The following is a 17995-nucleotide window of genomic DNA, read 5'->3' as shown; positions in this document are numbered from 1 at the left end:
CTTCATGCTTCCCTCTGCCGACAAGCTTTTTGGAGATGAAAATGTCATTCTCCAGCAGGACTTGGCCCCTGTTCACACGGCCAAAAGTACCAATACCTGGTTTACACACAACAGTATCACTGTGCTTGATTGGCTGCAAACTCGCCTGACCTTAACCCCATAGAGGATCTATTATAGAGAATCTATGGGGTATTGTCAAGAGGAAGATGAGACCCCAGAGCCAACAATGCAGACGAGTTGAAGGCTGCTATCACAGCCACCTGGGCTTCCATAACCCCTCAGCAGTGCCACAGGCTGATCCCTCCATGCCACAGGCTGATCGCCTCCATGCCACAGGCTGATCGCCTCCATGCCACAGGCTGATCGCCTCCATGCCACAGGCTGATCGCCTCCATGCCACAGGCTGATCCCCTCCATGCCACAGGCTGATCCCCTCCATGCCACACGCTGATCCCCTCCATGCCACAGGCTGATCGCCTCCATGCCACAGGCTGATCGCCTCCATGCTACAGGCTGATCGCCTCCATGCCACAGGCTGATCGCCTCCATGCCACAGGCTGATCGCCTCCATGCCACAGGCTGATCGCCTCCATGCCACAGGCTGATCCCTCCATGCCACAGGCTGATCGCCTCCATGCCACAGGCTGATCGCCTCCATGCCACAGGCTGATCGCCTCCATGCCACAGGCTGATCGCCTCCATGCCACAGGCTGATCGCCTCCATGCCACATTGATTCAGTAATTGATGCACAAGGAGCCCGACCAAGTATTGAGGCATTTACTGAACAGACATTTCAGATTTTATAAACATTTTTCAAGCTGTTGTTATAAAGTATTCTAATTTACTGAGATAATGACTTGTGTGTTTTCATTGGCTGTAAGCTCCTCTCTATCAGGCGACCCCTTTCTCATCTCTCATGTGGGGAAAATGATGTTTATGGACTGGTAATCTGACTTTCCCTAACCCCTTTACATCATCCCTGTTTATTCCCTGCGGCTTGTGGTTGCTTGAAGTTTTCGGTCTTTCTCTCCTGAGTGAATGTAAGACAAGAATGATGATGACTCCTAATTGTCTACCTGGCAGCCACAGTGCAGGATGTGGGAGCAAGTTGGCGTGGGAGCAAGTTGGCGTGGGAGCAGGTGGGAGAGGGAGGAGGAGGAGGTGGGAGAGGGAGGAGGAGGAGGAGGTGGGAGAGGCAGGAGGAGGGAGTGGGAGCAGGAGGAGGAGGTGGGAGAGGCAGGAGGAGGGAGTGGGAGCAGGAGGAGGAGGTGGGAGAGGCAGGAGGAGGGAGTGGGAGCAGGAGGAGGAGGTGGGAGTTTCTGTCTTCTGTTTTGCTCTTGGTTTCCTGTTCTGTGATGTCTCGGATCTCGCTCTCTCCCAGCTGTAGTTATGGGTTTCGGGCAAATCAAATTCCCAGTAATTATCATTTTTACACCTTTTCTCCTTTCTTGGTTGCAGACTCTTCACTTCTCCCATCATGTTCCATGGAATTCCAGCTCAGCCGGCAGTCGGAGGTGAGGAGCTCATGACTGGAGTATCATCAGTCTGGTGGGGGGCCGTTATCCCTCGCGTGTGAAGGCTGAAGCTTTAAGTCCAGCAATGACACCTGTCCTGATGTTAGATGTTTCCAGGATATTAGCCACTCTCTATTTAGGGAAAGTAAATGTCAGGGGCAGAGGTCGTAGTATGGGGCAGCGTCACCTGTGTGCAGGGCAGTGTGGTGACGGCTCCTGGGTTCATTCCTTCCGTAGGTACTGCCCAAGAAATTAAGAACTCTGAGCTCTGTGCAGAAGGGGCTTTGTAAGAGACTGTGTGTATAAGGTAAGGGTTATATACTGGCTCCTGGAGGTTGTCGCACAACGGCGGGAGGGCGACTGGGCCGGAGGTCGTCACACAACGGCAGGAGGGCAACTGGGCCGGAGGTCGTCGAACAACGGCGGGAGGGCGACTGGGCCGGAGGTCGTCGCACAACGGCAGGAGGGCAACTGGGCCGGAGGTCGTCGCACAACGGCGGGAGGGCGACTGGGCCGGAGGTCATCGCACAACGGCGGGAGGGCGTCACCAGGGCTGTGGAGTTGGTAAGCCAAACCTACGAATCTGACTCCACAGCCCCGGTCACTAGTGAGCATGTACATAAAGTGCAGCACAGATTCATGTCAACTAAAAGCCGAGGTCCTGAGATCAGGACTGGACAGACATTTATAGGACATTTCATCACTTTCCCAAATTCTTCTGAAAACAATAATACCACATTCTGTATTGTACTACTGCACCCAATGTATTATATATTCTAGGAGTCAGTCCATTTTATACCGACTCCACAGCCCTGGACACAACAGTGGGAGGGCGACGGGGCCAAAGGTCATCACAGAACAGGGTTGAAATAAGTTTGTATATTGTTAATGGAAAACATAATGTGACTGAACAGGAGAGAAATGTAAATTTCATCAGTATCTGGTGGCCTCCCGTCACCTCCACCCTCAGTATCTGGTGACTGCCTGGCGCCTCCATCCTCAGTAGCTGGTGACGGCCCATCACCTCCATCCTCAGTAGCTGGTGACGGCCCGTCACCTCCATCTTCAGTATCTGGTGACCGCCCGTCACCTCCATCCTCAGTATCTGGTGACCGCCCGTCACCTCCATCCTCAGTATCTGGTGACCGCCCGTCACCTCCATCCTCAGTATCTGGTGACTGCCTTGCGCCTCCATCCTCAGTAGCTGGAGACGGCCCGTCACCTCCATCCTCAGTATCTGGTGACGGCCTGACGCTTCCATCCTCAGTAGCTGGTGATGGCCTGGCGCCTCCATCCTCAGTATCTGGTGACGGCCCGTCACCTCCATCCTCAGTAGCTGGTGACCGCCCGTCACCTCCATCTTCAGTATCTGGTGACCGCCCGTCACCTCCATCTTCAGTATCTGGTGACCGCCCGTCACCTCCATCCTCAGTATCTGGTGACCGCCCGTCACCTCCATCCTCAGTATCTGGTGACCACCCCGGCGCCTCCATCCTTAGTAGCTGGTGACCACCCCGGCGCCTCCATCCTCAGTAGCTGGTGACCACCCCGACGCCTCCATCCTCAGTAGCTGACGACTGCCCGTCACCTCCATCCTCAGTAGATGGCGACTGCCCGTCTCCTCCATCCTCAGTAGCTGGCGACTGCCCGTCGCCTCCATCCTCAGTAGCTGGTGACGGCCCGGCGCCTCCATCCTCAGTAACTGGTGACGGCCCGGCGCCTCCATCCTCAGTAGCTGGTGACGGCCAGGCGCCTCCATCCTCAGTAGCTGGTGACTGCCCGTCGCCTCCATCCTCAGTATCTGGTGACCGCCCGGTGCCTCCATCCTCAGTAGCTGGTGACGGCCTGGCGCCTCCATCCTCAGTAGCTGGTGACTGCCTGTCGCCTCCATCCTCCGTAGCTGGTGACGGCCTGGCGCCTCCATCCTCAGTAGCTGGTGACTGCCTGTCGCCTCCATCCTCAGTAGCTGGTGACTGCCTGTCGCCTCCATCTTCAGTAGCTGGTGACTGCCTGTCGCCTCCATCTTCAGTAGCTGGTGACTGCCTGTCGCCTCCATCCTCAGTAGCTGGTGATGGCCTGGCGCCTCCATCCTCAGTAGCTGGTGACGGCCTGATGCCTCCATCCTCAGTAGCTGGTGACGGCCCGGCGCCTCCATCCTCAGTAGTTGGTGACGGCCTGGCGCCTCCATCCTGAGTAGCTGGTGATGGCCTGGCGCCTCCATCCTCAGTAGCTGGTGACGGCCTGGCACCTCCATCCTCAGTAGCTGGTGACGGCCTGGCGCCTCCATCCTCAGTAGCTGGTGACGGCCTGGCGCTTCCATCCTCAGTAGCTGGTGACGGCCCGGCGCCTCCATCCTCAGTAGCTGGTGACGGCCCGGCTCCTCCATCCTCAGTAGCTGGTGACGGCCCGGCGCCTCCATCCTCAGTATCTGGTGACGGCCCGGCACCTGTGTGAGGAGCCGCCCACTTACTAAAGACTATGAGACTTTTCCATCACGGAGCACCAGTTCCGTCGATATTATTATGTTTGATTAGTGATTTACTTGTTATGTTTTATATATTTCTGCTTGCTCATCAGTATGTGCACTAGATTCACTTGTAAAGTGTCCACCATTCCATTAATCTCATTAAGGTACCGTCACACTTAGCGACTCTACAGCAATCCCGACAATGATACGACCTGGCAGGGATCGTTGCTGCGTCGCTATGTGGTCGCTGGTGAGATGTCAAACAGTCAGATCTTCCCAACGACGCAGCAACGATACGGCGACCTGTATAACGATGCAACGCAAATGCACGCCTATGTGTCTCAGTTCTGAGCCGCCAACGAGGTCGTTGGTAAGGTGTCAAACACACCGATGCATGCTACCCAGCGGGACCTCAATGATCAAAAAATGGTCCAGACCATTCTGACACGACCAGCGATCTCACAGCAGGGGCCTTGTCGCTGCTACGTGTCAAACGTAGCGAGATCGCTGCTGAGGTCGCTGCTGCGTCACAAAACTTGTGCCGGGGGCTTTAGTGATTTGTTTGCTCATCAGTTCAGCTTCAGGAAACAATGCTTCCATTCAATGACCATATCTCAGGAGCCTTAAACCATTGTTCTCTGAGAGGGCCATCACCACAGGGGTCACCAGTGATGGGAGCCTGAAAGATTTTTCATTCTTAGGCTATGCGCCCACGTAGCGTTTTTGAGGCGTATTTACTGCCGCGAAAACGCTTGTAAAACAGTCTGCCATGCAAAGCAATGTGAATTCGGATGTGCTGTGCACATGATGCACTAATTTACGCACCGAATTCGCATTGCTTTGCAAAACGCAGCATGATCATTTCTACCGCGATTACGCTGCAGCGTAATCGCGGTGCGTGTGGTACCTGGGATGAAGAGGAGACTACAACTCCTCTTCATCCCGGCTACCACGCGGTGAAAAAGAGAAATAAAAAAGTTAAAAATAAACAAAACCTGTATATTCACCTCTCCGGCGGCCCCCGGTCTGCTCCCGGCGGCGTCCTCTCTCTTCAGCGTCCCACGGTGTACTGTCAGGACTTGCGGTGACGTCATTTAGTCAGCTGATGGTCACGCGACCGCTGACGTCGGCGGTCAGGTGATGGTCGCATGACCATCAGCTGACTAAATGACGCTTAAGAGAGAAGACGCGGCCGGGGGCCGCCGGAGAGGTGAATATACAGGTTTTGTTTTTTTTTAACGTTTTAATTCTTTTTTTTTTTTACTATAGATGCTGCATTTAAAGCATCTAAGTTGTTCACACATTATAAATCCATGCCGGTTGCATGGATTTATATTGTGTGATCAACTTGTCAAGCACTTTCCAAGTGATGCTCAAAATCGCTTGTAAAAGCGCTGAAAAAAAGCATGTAAAAGCGCTGAAAAAAACGCTTCTCTCTGGCAGAAAAAACGCATGTAAATTTGCATGCGTTTTTTTCTGCCAGAGAGAGGCAAAAACGCTCTGCGTCAAATCTGCTACGTGGGCACATAGTCTTAGGCTGTGTGCACACGATGCGTTTTTAATGCTTTTCCGCAGCGGTTTTGCAGCTGCGGAAATGCATTAAAAACGCATGGTAGAAGGGCAGCAATGGTCCCCAATGATAATCCGCATGTGCTGTGCCCATGCTGTGGATTTTTCCGCAGCGTTTATGCTGCGCTCAAAAATCCGCAGCATGTCCATTAATTTTGAGGAAGTGCTGCGTCTTCGCCAACATTGACTTGCATTAGACCGCATGGATTGCGCATCACTGTATATGTAGATGCGTAATTGGCGCGTTCTAATGTGCGGATGGTACCCGGGTGTGGAGGACAGGAGAGTCTCATCCACACCCAGGTACCATTAAAAAATCTGTAAAAAAAGAATAAAATAAAAAATAAATGTATGCTTGGTTCCCGGCACTTTGCAGTGAGTTGAAGGACCTGCGCTGACGTCAGAGTCATGTGACGGGTCACGTGACGCTGACGTCGGCAGGGAGAACGGATTGAGCGGGACACCGGGGGCCATCGGAGGGTAATGTATACATTATTTTTTATTTTTACCACCTCTCTCGGGTCACACTATATAAATCCATGCTGTTTTCATGGATTTATATAGTGTGACCACAAGCACTTTCCAAGTGATGCTAATCGCTTGGAAAGCGCTTGTCAATCCGCATGCGGAAATGTCAGTGGGTACCGCTCCATTTCCGCATGTCCCTGACAGGAAAACGCATGTACAATCCGCATGCGTTTTTTTCTGCCAGGTAGGTGCAGAAACGCTCAGGAAAAAATCCTGAGCATTTCTGCATCGTGTGCACATAGCCTTACAGCTAAAAGCAAATGTCTTAAGTTGGAGGGGGCTCATCCCAGGGAGGGAGAAAAGAGAAGCCACATGTTTTAGTCAAAAAGTTGTGAGGAAGGAGATTGAAGATATAGGATCGAGACTGAGGACTTGGAAGGAAGCATGGATGGATAAACATGTTTCGGTTGTGGGATCTGTCATTTGGATTTAAACTTTCTTAAAGGACTGTGCTACTGAATACTTGTGCTTCCGTCATTTTACCTGTCGTATGGAGGATTGTGAACTGAGACAACTGTTATTTCGGACATTTACCTGGAATTGCTGTATTACCTTGGATGTAAGGAATAAAATATTGTTCCATCGTTAAACTGCCTAGGTGATTATTAAAGGCCCACAAACTCAGATCTTCACATATCTGGACAGCATACCAGGGAAAGTTACTGAGCCGTGACTTGGCAGAAGAGATGGTAGATTCCACCTACAAGAGGGTCAAGAAGGAGGAGCTGAGAGCCCTTTGCTCTGAGAGAGAATTAGAGTGGTTGCCGGAGGACAATCTGGCGACCCTAATGCAACGCTTGGACGATTGGGACCATGAACGATCACATGAGGAGGTCATTTCAGATGTAGATAATGGACAACAGCCCAGGGCTGTCATCCAGATGGCGGATGAGCGACCGATTGAGTTGAAGAGGATGCTGGACGCACTAGGAGAGCGGGCCATGGAGATAGAGCGGGCGGCAGTGTTTAGAAAATACCTGGGTGTGCATGTAGCAGTACCCCCACCCGCCCCAGCGCAGAGGACAATGGATAACAGGAGAAAGGAGCCCGCATCTGTGGTATCCCGATACCTTAAAGTTCAATGAGGACACCTCAGATATTCATGAACATCTCCGGTTCTTTGAGAACCTCTGCCTGCTGCATGAGGTGTCAGTCAGTGACTGGACCAAATATTTGAGTGTTGTCCTGACCGGAAAAGAGAAGCTTTTAATAACTTATCTTCTGGGGATCAGAGATGTTACTCTACCATTCGCAGCGCATTACTAGAGGTATGCCATCATGATTGTAACCTACTGGAGGAAGTTTCGGGACACTGACAAGCTGGCTACACACACACATCGGGAGCCAACACACTACGTACGGCATGCACTCGGTGGATAGAAGGACTGAGAGCTCTGGAAGCAGAACATGTAATGGACATAACCATGCTGGAACAATTTATGTCCAAACTCCCAGGTGGCTTAAAAGAATGGGTGGCAGATAGAAAACGCTGCAAGATTGGCTGATTATTGGTCTGCTAATCGACCAGGACTACGTGGAAGTACAGCCCCAGCGAGATGGGAACAGGAGCTTACAGGGAGGCCAGCGAGACCCATGGACCGGCCAGAGGAGGAACTGCAGGGGTTTCGGACTTCACAAAGAGAGGGAGGTTTCCTAAGCCCCCAAGTACAGCCCGTGTTGGGGCGAGGAGGGCTAAACTGCCATAACTGTGGATGCATGGGACACTTTGCCAGGGAATGTTTTAGCCCACATCATCCGCGTACCCAACTTGTGAAAACTGCTGCAATGGGGCTGGAATGCTGAGGGAGAGAGGATCTCACTACCCCGACCAGAAGAGGAAGAGGCATATGTGGTACAAGGAGACGTGTCCCCGACTAGATTGGACACCTGAGAGGCCATGAACCAGCATCTGCAGCCGGTCTGGGTAGAGGGCGTGGAGGCTGTGGGGCTCCCTGACTCTGGAGCCTCAGTCACATTGATAAAAGACCATCTAGTACCGGACCAATGTATTGTCCCTGGCAGCTGTGTGTTAGTCAACATAGCCTGAGGAGAAGCTTTGAACATTCGGAGGACCTGATTACATTTAGACTGGGGTCCCTGTAATGGAATAGTGGATGTAGGAGTAGTGCGGCATGTACCAGTAGATGTGTTGCTGGGAAACAATCTGGGAGCAGGATTGGTGTGCCACTGGGCCAATGTCACAACCTGAAGCCAAGGAACGGTTGACCCTGCGTCAGCCGGGAGGGAAAGGAGCAGTCTAAAACATGCCAATGACTAATTCCCCCCTGTCAGCGGTGAGCAATACCCAAAATGCAATGACTGTTACCATGAAGGAATGTAACCTGGGGGAGGTAAATTACATCAGGGAGGAGGCCAAGGGACTTTGGGACACTGGTTCTACCATCACCCTGGTCAGTCCAGATATTGTCCACCCAGAACACTATTTACCTGGCCCCCAACTGACCATACCCGTAGATGGGCTCAGCACTCTGGGGTTGGTCACAATGGATACAAGTTTGGTTCTCCTTGGATATGTGTGTAGTTTCCTAGAACAAACCAGGGATCGGGGGGGGATATGGAGGACCCCGCGGGAGGGACAGACCCCTGTCCCAGCGAAATAAATACAGCGTTCTCGTCTCAGGGCTTCACCCATCGGGAGTTGGCAGGATCTGAAAGATCATATGAGAGAAGCTGGAGAGGTCTACTATGCTGATGTATACCAGGGGGGAGTGGAGACTGTGGAGTTTATTCGCAAGGACGACATGGAATCTGCTTTGAAGAAACTGTATTATACTGATTTTCATTCTCATAAAGGTGAAACCTGTTTTGTTTGTGTCCGTAATGAGGAGCTGCCCACTTACTAAAGACAATGAGACTTTTCCTTCACGGAGCACCGGTTCCGTCGATATTATTATGTTTGATTAGTGATTTACTTGTTATGTTTTATATATTTCTGCTTGCTCGTCAGTATGTGTACTAGATTCACTTGTAAAGTGTCCAGCATTCCATTAATCTCATTAGTGATTTGTTTGCTCATCAGTTCAGCTTCAGGAAACAATGCTTCCATTCAATGACCATATCTCAGAGCCTTAAACCCTTGTTATCTGAGAGGGCCATCACCACAGGGGTCACCAGTGATGGGAACCTGAAAGATTTTTCATTCTTAGGCTATGTGCCCACGTTACGGACCTGAAGCATATTTTTTACGCTTCTCCCTGGCGGGAAAATCGCATGCGGATATTACATGCGGTTTTCCCGCCAGGTAGAAGCGTTTGTGAGGCGTCTTTGCAGCGTCTTTGCATGCATTTCCGCATGCGGGTTATCAAGCACTTCTCCAAGTGATTTAAGCATCACTTGGAAAAGTGCTTGACAACTTGTTCACACTATATAAATCCATGCAACCGGCATATATAGTGTGACCAAGTAATAGTTAAAAAAAAAGAATCCGAATGGTAAAAAATAAAAAAATAAAGTTTATACTCACCTACCGATACATTCTCTGCCCCGTCCGGAGTCTTGAGCGGCTCACGCTGTTGTGTGCAGGACCTGCGGTGACGTCATTGAGTCATGTGGTGGGTCACATGACTCAATGACGTGGCAGGTCCTTCAGACAACAGCGCGACGGAGGGAAAACATCAGAAGATAAGTATAAACTTTATTTTATTCTTTTTTTTACAGGTACAATGGTACCCAGGTCTGGATGAGAGTCTCCTCTCATCCAGACTTGGGTACCATCCGCACATTGATCCCGCAGCGCTTCCGCAAAATTAATGAACATGCTGCGGATTTTTGACCGCAGCATATATGCTGCGGAAAAATCCGCAGCATGGGCATTGACATTGCGGAATGCCATTGGGGACCATGGGGTGCGGATATACATGCGTTTTACAAGCGTTTACGCTGCGGAAATTCCGCAGCATATACGCTTGAAAAACGCTACGTGGGCACACAGCCTTACAGCTAAAAGCAAATGTCTAAGGGGGAGGGGGCTGATCCCAGGGAGGGAGAAAAGAGAAGCCACATGTTTAAACATGGATAAATGTTACGGGTCCGGGTGGTGGAACCTCTGTGCTGTGGTGCAAGGAGGGACCCAGAGGGTCCAGGTGCTACTCTGGGGACGACCTTGTAAGAGAGCAGGTGACTCCCACGGGTCAGAAGGCAGGGTCTGACCGATACTGCAGATGGGCACAGCAGGCAGGCTGATTAGTGGTACTGGAGGATGGACTGGTAGGCACGGCTGGTGACAGGCGGGAGCCTCCGGGTAGGCTGTCAGGTGGTCACGGCAAGTGACAGGCAGAAGTCTCTAGATGGACAGTCTGGTAGCAGGCAGGTAACAGGCGAGCGCTCCCAGGTGAGCGGGCTGACAGACACGGCAGGTAACAGGTGAGCGCTCCCAGGTGAGCGGGCTGGCGGACACGGCAGGTAACAGGCGGGTGCTCCCAGGTGAGCGGGCTGACTGACAAGGCAGGTAACAGGCGGGTAACAGGTGTGCGCTCACAGGTGAGCGGGCTGATGGACACGGCAGGTAACAGGCGGATGCTCCCAGGTGAGCTTGCTGACTGACAAGGCAGGTAACAGGCAGGTGACAGGTGAGCGCTCCAGGTGAGCGGGCTGGCAGACTCTGCAGGTAACGGGCAGATAACAGGCTGGCAGGCAGGACGAGGAGTCAGGCTAGCAGCGGAACCTGAGGGCTAAAGCAGAGATAAGTAACTGTGCAACAACTTTGCTCGGGCACCTCCATTTTGGAGGAGATGCCCTATATATGGGAGGACCCTCGGCTATTGGCCGGGGACTCCTTAGGACGGCGCGCGCGGCCCCTTTAAGAGGGGGGGAGCTCGCGCTCCCTATGCACAGTGCCCGGGGAACTGCGCGCGCCGACAGCAGGAAGAGAAGGGGAGAGAGGAGGTGAGAGGGACGGCGTCTCTGCCTGGGAAGAGGCAGAGACGCCGATGCTACAGTACCCCCCCTTTATTCCCCTCTTTTTTAGGCCAGAAAGGAATTTTTCAAGGAGAAGCGGGGCATGAATGTTCTCCCTGGGTTCCCAAGTTCTCTCCTCTGGGCCAAACCCCTTCCAATCTACAAGAAAAAGGGTCTTTCCTCTTACCCTCTTAGTGGCCAGAATGTTCTCTACCTCAAAAATGTCCTCAGCGGAAACCGGAGCAGGAGGAGTACCTGGATTGTTGGAAAAAGAGTTAAACACAACTGGTTTGAGGAGAGATACATGGAAGGAGTTGGGAATCTGTAAGGTGGCCGGGAGTTTTAACTTGTAGGCCACTGGATTGATCTGTTTGAGAATTTCGAATGGACCGATGAACCGAGGACCCAACTTATAGGAGGGTATTTTGAGTCGGACATGTTTGGAAGAGAGACGGACTTTATCTCCCGGGCGGAATTGAGGCGGCTCCAGACGTTTCTTGTCAGCATGTTTCTTCATCCGCTCAGATGACTGAAGAAGTGCGGACCTGGTATTCTCCCAAATGGTGGAGAATTCGCTGACAAGAGCCTCCGTGGCAGGGTTGTTCACCGAGGCGGAGATGGGAAACGGAATCCGAGGAAGTTGACCGTAGACCACGAAGAACGGGGATTTTGAAGTGGATTCGCTCTCATGGTTGTTGTAGGAGAATTCGGCCCAAGGTAGGAGCTCCACCCAGTCGGTATGGTGAGCGTTAACAAAGCGCCGGAGGTAGCTGGTAAGGATTTGGTTGATTCGCTCCACTTGGCCATTGGACTGTGGATGGTAGGCGGAGGAGAAATCCAGGGTGACATCCAGTAGCTTACAGGTAGCTCTCCAGAAACGTGAGTTGAACTGAACCCCTCGATCCGACACAATGTGGAGAGGTAGACCATGGAGACGGAAGATATGACAGAAGAAATTCTTGGCCAACTGAGATGCAGACGGGAGACCAGGCAGAGGGATGAAGTGGGCCATTTTAGAGAAGCGGTCGGCGACCACCCAAATGACTGTACAACCGGCAGAAGCTGGGAGATCAGTGATAAAGTCCATGGCAGTGTGCTGCCACGGGGCAGCAGGTACAGGAAGAGGCAGGAGGCAACCGGCTGGAAGATGTCTGGGAACTTTGTTGCGGGCACAGGATGAACAGGCCGAGACGAAGTCTACCACATCCTTGCGCAGGGTAGGCCACCAGTAATGCCGGGTAATGAGCAGGAAGGTCTTCTTTTGGCCAGCATGGCCGGCTAGTTCAGATGAATGACCCCAGTGAAGAATCTTCTCACGATCTGGTACTGCTACAAATGTCTTACCGGGCGGAAGACTAGCAAGATCCAAGGGGGCCACATGCATCACTTTGGAGGGTTCGATGATGTGCATAGGCTCCTCCTCTTGATCGGAGGACAGGAAGGATCGGCACAAGGCGTCGGCTTTGACATTCTTGTCTGCCGGGCGGAAATGTAGGACGAAGTCGAAGCGGGCGAAGAACAAAGACCATCGGGCCTGACGCGGATTTTGTGATCCGTATAGATGATCACCGGATATAGAGCCCCTTCAAGCCGATAGCGCCACTCCTCCAGCGCCAATTTAGCGGCTAACAGTTCTCGATCTCCAATGCAGTAGTTGCTCTCAGACGAGGAGAAGAGTTTGGAGAAGAAACCGCAGGTTACCATTTTCCCGGATGAAGACTTTTGAGTGAGCACCGCTCCGGCTCCGGAGGAGGAACCATCAACCTCCAGATAGAATTGTTTGTTGCAGTCCAGACGGTGCAGTACTGAGGCAGAGGAGAAGGCTTGCTTTAAGGAAAGGAAGGCCTCCTCAGCTTCGGGCGACCATACCTTGGGATTTGCTCCCTTACGGGTGAGCGCAGATATGGGAGCTGTCCGGGAAGAGAAGTGCGGGATGAAGAGACGATAGTAATTGGCGAAGCCCAGGAATCGCTGAATCGCCTTCAACCCCTCCGGACGGGGCCACTTTAGGACAGCAGAGAGCTTCTCAGGATCCATTCATAAGCCTGTCTGGGAGATAACATAGCCCAGGAATGGAAGAGAGGTCTGCTCGAAGAGGCACTTCTCATATTTTGCATAGAGGTGGTTCTGCCTGAGCCTCAGCAGGACCTGACGAACATCCCTCCGGTATGTGGGAAGATCCGGAGAGAAGACCAAGATATCGTCCAGGTACACCACCACGCAGGAGTAAAGAAGATCACGGAAGATGTCGTTGACCAATTCTTGGAAGACGGCGGGAGCATTGCAGAGGCCGAAGGGCATCACACGGTATTCGTAGTGACCGTCCCGGGTATTGAATGCCGTCTTCCACTCATCTCCTTGACGGATCCGGACCAGGTTATACGCCCCACGTAGATCCAGCTTGGAAAAGATCCTAGCGCCCTTAAGGCGGTCAAACAACTCGGAGATTAGCGGCAGGGGATATTTATTTTTGACCGTGATCTGATTGAGTCCTCTATAGTCTATACAGGGACGTAGCGAGCCATCCTTCTTTTTGACAAAGAAGAATCCGGCTCCGGCCGGGGAGGTAGATTTCCGAATGAATCCCCTAGCCAGATTCTCCTCGATGTACTCCGACATGGCCCGGTTTCGGCCGATGACAACGGGTAAATATGCTCACGGGGCGGAGTGGATCCGGGTACCAGGTCGATCGGGCAATCATATGGCCTATGAGGTGGCAGTGTCTCTGCTTCCTTTTTATCGAAGACATCTGCATAGGACCAGTAAGGTGCCGGTAAACCGGGGAGATTAACTTGGGTGAGTGGAGGGTGAACCGGGCGGACAGGGACCAGGCAGGTCCCATGGCACTCCTGCCCCCAACGGAGCACCTCACCGGATTGCCAATTCAGCACGGGTTCATGTCTCTGCAGCCAGGGTAGACCCAGCAATAGGGAGTGAGAGAGACCAGAAAGTACATGGAAGGAGATCCTCTCAGAGTGCAGCATTCCCACCTGCAGGGTTATAGGCTCAGTGACGAGCAGGATGGATACCGGAAGAAGTCCTCCATCCACGGCGGCCACAGCCAAAGGTTCAGCCAGAGGTTTGGTGGGGATGTGATATCTCTCTACCAGGGACTGGAAGATGAGGTTCCCAGCAGCTCCAGAATCTAGGTGTGCAAGTTCAAAATAGCGGTTCTCTCCCCAGGAGATGGAGACAGACAAAGTCAGGGAAGGAGAGGATTTATTTTTGCCTAGGATGACCTCTCCAACCGGTCCTAGACACTGGCGTTTCCCGGCCTCACCGGGCAGGAACGGAAGAAGTGCTCCTTACTGCCACAGTAGAAACAGCTTCCCTCGGCTCGGCGAGACTCTTGGCGAAATTCGACCATCTTGGTCTGGTCGACCAGCATAGGTTCGGGCGAGCGTGCCCGGGAAGTGGCTTATTGAGAGACAGATCTCTGGAAGGTAGGAGCCAGACAAGGAAATCTTCACTCCCGGGTAGTCTCTTTAGCACGCTCCAGGAAACGGATATCAATCCGGGTAGCTAGCGACACCAGGTCATCCAGGGTGGTAGGTATGTCCCGTCCGGCTAACTCGTCCTTAATCTGACCGGAAAGGCCCTCCCAGAAAATGGACACCAGGGCCTCTTTGTCCCAGGCGAGCTCAGAAGCGAGGGTACGGAACCGTATGGCATATTGACCCACGGACATACTCCCTTGGCGGATATGAAGCAGAGAGGAGGCTGAAGAGGTTTTTCGTCCAGGTTCTTCGAAGACTTTCCGGAAAGCAGTGAGGAAAGACGGCATATCGGACACCAGGGGATCCCCTCTCTCCCACAGGGGATTCAGCCATGCCAGTGCTTCTCCAGAGAGGTGGGACATGATGAAGACCACCTTGGCATGATCGGAGGGAAACTGGTGTGCCAAAAGTTCAAAGTGCAGGGTGCACTGATTTATGAAACCCCGAGCTAGCGCGGGGTCGCCTCCGAAGCGAGGAGGTGCAGAAAGCCAGGGACCGGGGCTGGATGCCATGGCACTGGTGGGCAGCGGCACTGCCGGAGCAGGAGTCGTACGAGTCGCAGCAGACGTAGGTGGAACATTCAGTGTGTCCAGGCGGGGATCTCTGACGGGAAACCTCCTGGAATAGGTCAGAGAGCCAGGGAGCTTGGGGGCCACCGGGTTCCATGGCCCGAGCAAACTGTTACGGGTCTGGGTGGTGGAACCTCTGTGCTGTGGTGCAAGGAGGGACCCAGAGGGGCGTGACTAAGTATCAACCCGGACCGACCCTGGTCGTATGGTGGCTAACGACTCCGTGACCAGGGAGGGGCCGAGCAGAGGGACCAGGTGCTACTCTGGGGACGACCTTGTAAGAGAGCAGGTGACTCCCACTGGTCAGAAGGCAGGGACTGACCGGTATAGCAGATGACACAGCAGGCAGGCTGACGAGTGGTACTGGAGGATGGACTGGTAGGCACGGCAGGTGACAGGCGGGAGCCTCCGAGTAGGCTGTCAGGCAGGACGAGGAGTCGGGCTAGCAGCGGAACCTGAGGGCTGAAGCAGAGATAAGTAACTGTGCAACAGCTTTGCTCAGGGCACCTCCATTTTGGAGGAGGTGCCCTATATATGGGAGGACCCTCGGCTATTGGCCGGGGACTCCTTAGGACGGCGCGCGTGGCCCCTTTAAGAGGGGGGGAGCGCGCTCGCCCTAAGCACAATGCCCGGGGAACTGCGGGCGCCGACAGCAAGAAGAGAAGGAGAGCGGGGAGAGAGGAGGTGAGAGGGACGGCGTCTCTGCCTGGGAAGAGGCAGAGACGCCGATGCTACAATAAACATGTTACGGTTGTGGGATCTGTCGTTTGGATTTAAACTTTCTTAAAGGACTGTGCTACTGAATACTTGTGCTTCCATCATTTTACCTGTCGGATTGTGAACTGAGACAACTGTTATTTCAGACATTTACCTGGAATTGCTGTATTACCTTGGATGTAAGGAATAAAATATTGTTGCATCGTTAACCTGCCTAGGTGTTTATTAAAGGCCCACAAACTCAGATCTTCACAGGCTCCATTCTCAGAATCCGGTGACTGCCCATTGCCTCCATCCTCAGTATCTGGTGACTGCCTGGTGCCTCCATCCTCAGTATCTGGTGACTGCACGGCGCCTCCATCCTCAGTATCTGGTGACTGCCCGGCGCCTCCATCCTTAGTATCTGGTGACCGCCCGGCGCCTCCATCCTTAGTATCTGGTGACCGCCCGGCGCCTCCATCCTCAGTATCTGGTGACCGCCCGGCGCCTGCATCCTCAGTATCTGGTGACCGCCCGACGCCTCCATCCTCAGTATCTGGTGACTGCCTGGCGCCTCCATCCTCAGTATCTGGTGATAGCCCGGCGCCTCCATCCTCAGTATCTGGTGACTACCTGGCGCCTCCATCCTCAGTATCTGGTGACTGCACGGCGCCTCCATCCTCAGTATCTGGTGACTGCTCGGCGCCTCCATCCTCAATATCTGGTGACTGCCTGGCGCCTCCATCCTCAGTATCTGGTGACAGCCTGGCGCCTCCATCCTCAGTATCTGGTTATTGCCCGGCGTCTCCATCCTCAGTATCTGGTTATTGCCCGGCGTCTCCATCCTCAGTATCTGGTGACCGCCCGGCGCCTCCATCCTCAGTATCTGGTGACCGCCCGGCGCCTCCATCCTCAGTATCTGGTGACCGCCCGGCGCCTCCATCCTCAGTATCTGGTGACCGCCCGGCGCCTCCATCCTCAGTATCTGGTGACTGCCCGGCGCCTCCCTCACTTCTTCTCGTCTCTTGTACACAGGTTATGGAGGATCTTACAAACATCTTGGAGAACTGGAGATTGTTCCAAACATCTTGGAGCACTTCCCCCAGGTCTTCTGTGTATGAGGCTTGTGCGGATCCTTCTACCTCTTCATGTGATCCTGGAATTTCATAAATTTCTCTTCATTGAGGACCCCAAGAAATGGGCACGGTGAGAAATGTATGCAAAGGGGTTGGCCAAGGAAATTTAGTGCAGCAGATGAGCCCCATCATGAAGATATGCAGCAGTGCTATCAGCTTAGAGCTGGCAGGAACCAGTGGGACCTGCTAAACCATCTTCCATGCGGAGAAGTCTGTGCACAAGTTGTCTTCATGGAAGAATTGCGGCCAAGAAAGTTGTGTAGGCAGAACCAATAGGCTGATATTGAGATCAGATCAGATCTTGGAGATGAGAATACCCCTTTAAGTATACTGAAACCCCCACACAGCCTCCCAATATACATGCAAACATCCCGTACACCTATGAAGGAAATGCCTTGCTCCCGTTTCCCGGGCTCTGCTCCTGTCTCGGGGGCACGGACTCTCAGCAGCAGCGTCATCATATCTGCTGTCTCGCGCTGATTTGGTGGAAGAAGGAGCCGGTGGCCTCCTCTACTAATGTATTCACTGCATCCTGAGGGTATGGAGAGCGGTGACATCGGAAAGCGGGCGAGGGCATAGTGCGGCCCATGGAACACTGTTTTCAGCCTTCCAGCTATCTGGGTACGTGGGCGAGACTGGAACAGCCAGAGGGCTAGATGTGGTCCATGGCCGCACTTTACCCAGCTCTGTTCTACATGGAAACGAGTAAGTGAGCGAAAACAGGGACGGATAATGTCAGCGGGTCCCTGGTGTGAGGGGAAATGTATACCTGTACCAGAAGCAGATTCTTCCTGAAGGTCCGTGGTGGGTCCGGCAGGTTTGGTGCTCCACTTCAGCAAATGGAGACTGGTATCAATCAGGATTAATTGTGTCTTCAATGCTGAGAAATCCCAGCAGATACTGACCCATGATATGACACCATCGGGAGGCGTCTGATCGGCTCCAGATTTATTCTACAGCCTGACGACCCCCAACATCCAGCCAATGTCATTAAGAATGAAGAGTCCTGGGGATGATGATCCAGCGGTCACCAGATGCTGATGATGGAGGGATGGGCGGTCACCAGATACTGATAGGGAGGCGCCGGGCGATCACCAGATG

At 53.0% G+C, this 17995-nt stretch overlaps 1 protein-coding gene across 3 annotated transcripts in view; it reads left to right on the top strand.

Moving 5' to 3' along the window:
* VPS28 (VPS28 subunit of ESCRT-I) overlaps positions 1 to 17995 on the top strand; it is a 62421-nt gene that overhangs the window by 18644 nt on the left and 25782 nt on the right. For 2 of the 3 annotated variants that reach the window (XM_073668831.1, XM_073668832.1), the window contains exon 2: positions 1460 to 1515. In XM_073668831.1, coding sequence (XP_073524932.1) covers positions 1479 to 1515 — 37 coding nt within the window. In that variant the 5' untranslated portion in view covers positions 1460 to 1478. Of the gene's footprint in view, positions 1 to 1262; positions 1311 to 1459; positions 1516 to 17995 lie in introns of those variants that run through there. The other variant, XM_073668833.1, reaches the window with a different exon arrangement.

This window comes from Phyllobates terribilis, unplaced genomic scaffold (genome assembly GCF_046119375.1).
Source record: "Phyllobates terribilis strain yellow unplaced genomic scaffold, ASM4611937v1 Scaffold_2__4_contigs__length_985480577, whole genome shotgun sequence".
In the NCBI taxonomy this organism is placed as follows: Eukaryota; Metazoa; Chordata; class Amphibia; order Anura; family Dendrobatidae; genus Phyllobates; species Phyllobates terribilis.
The sequence above is the reverse complement of the archived record's forward strand: the minus strand, read 5'-3'. Positions and strand labels throughout refer to the sequence as shown.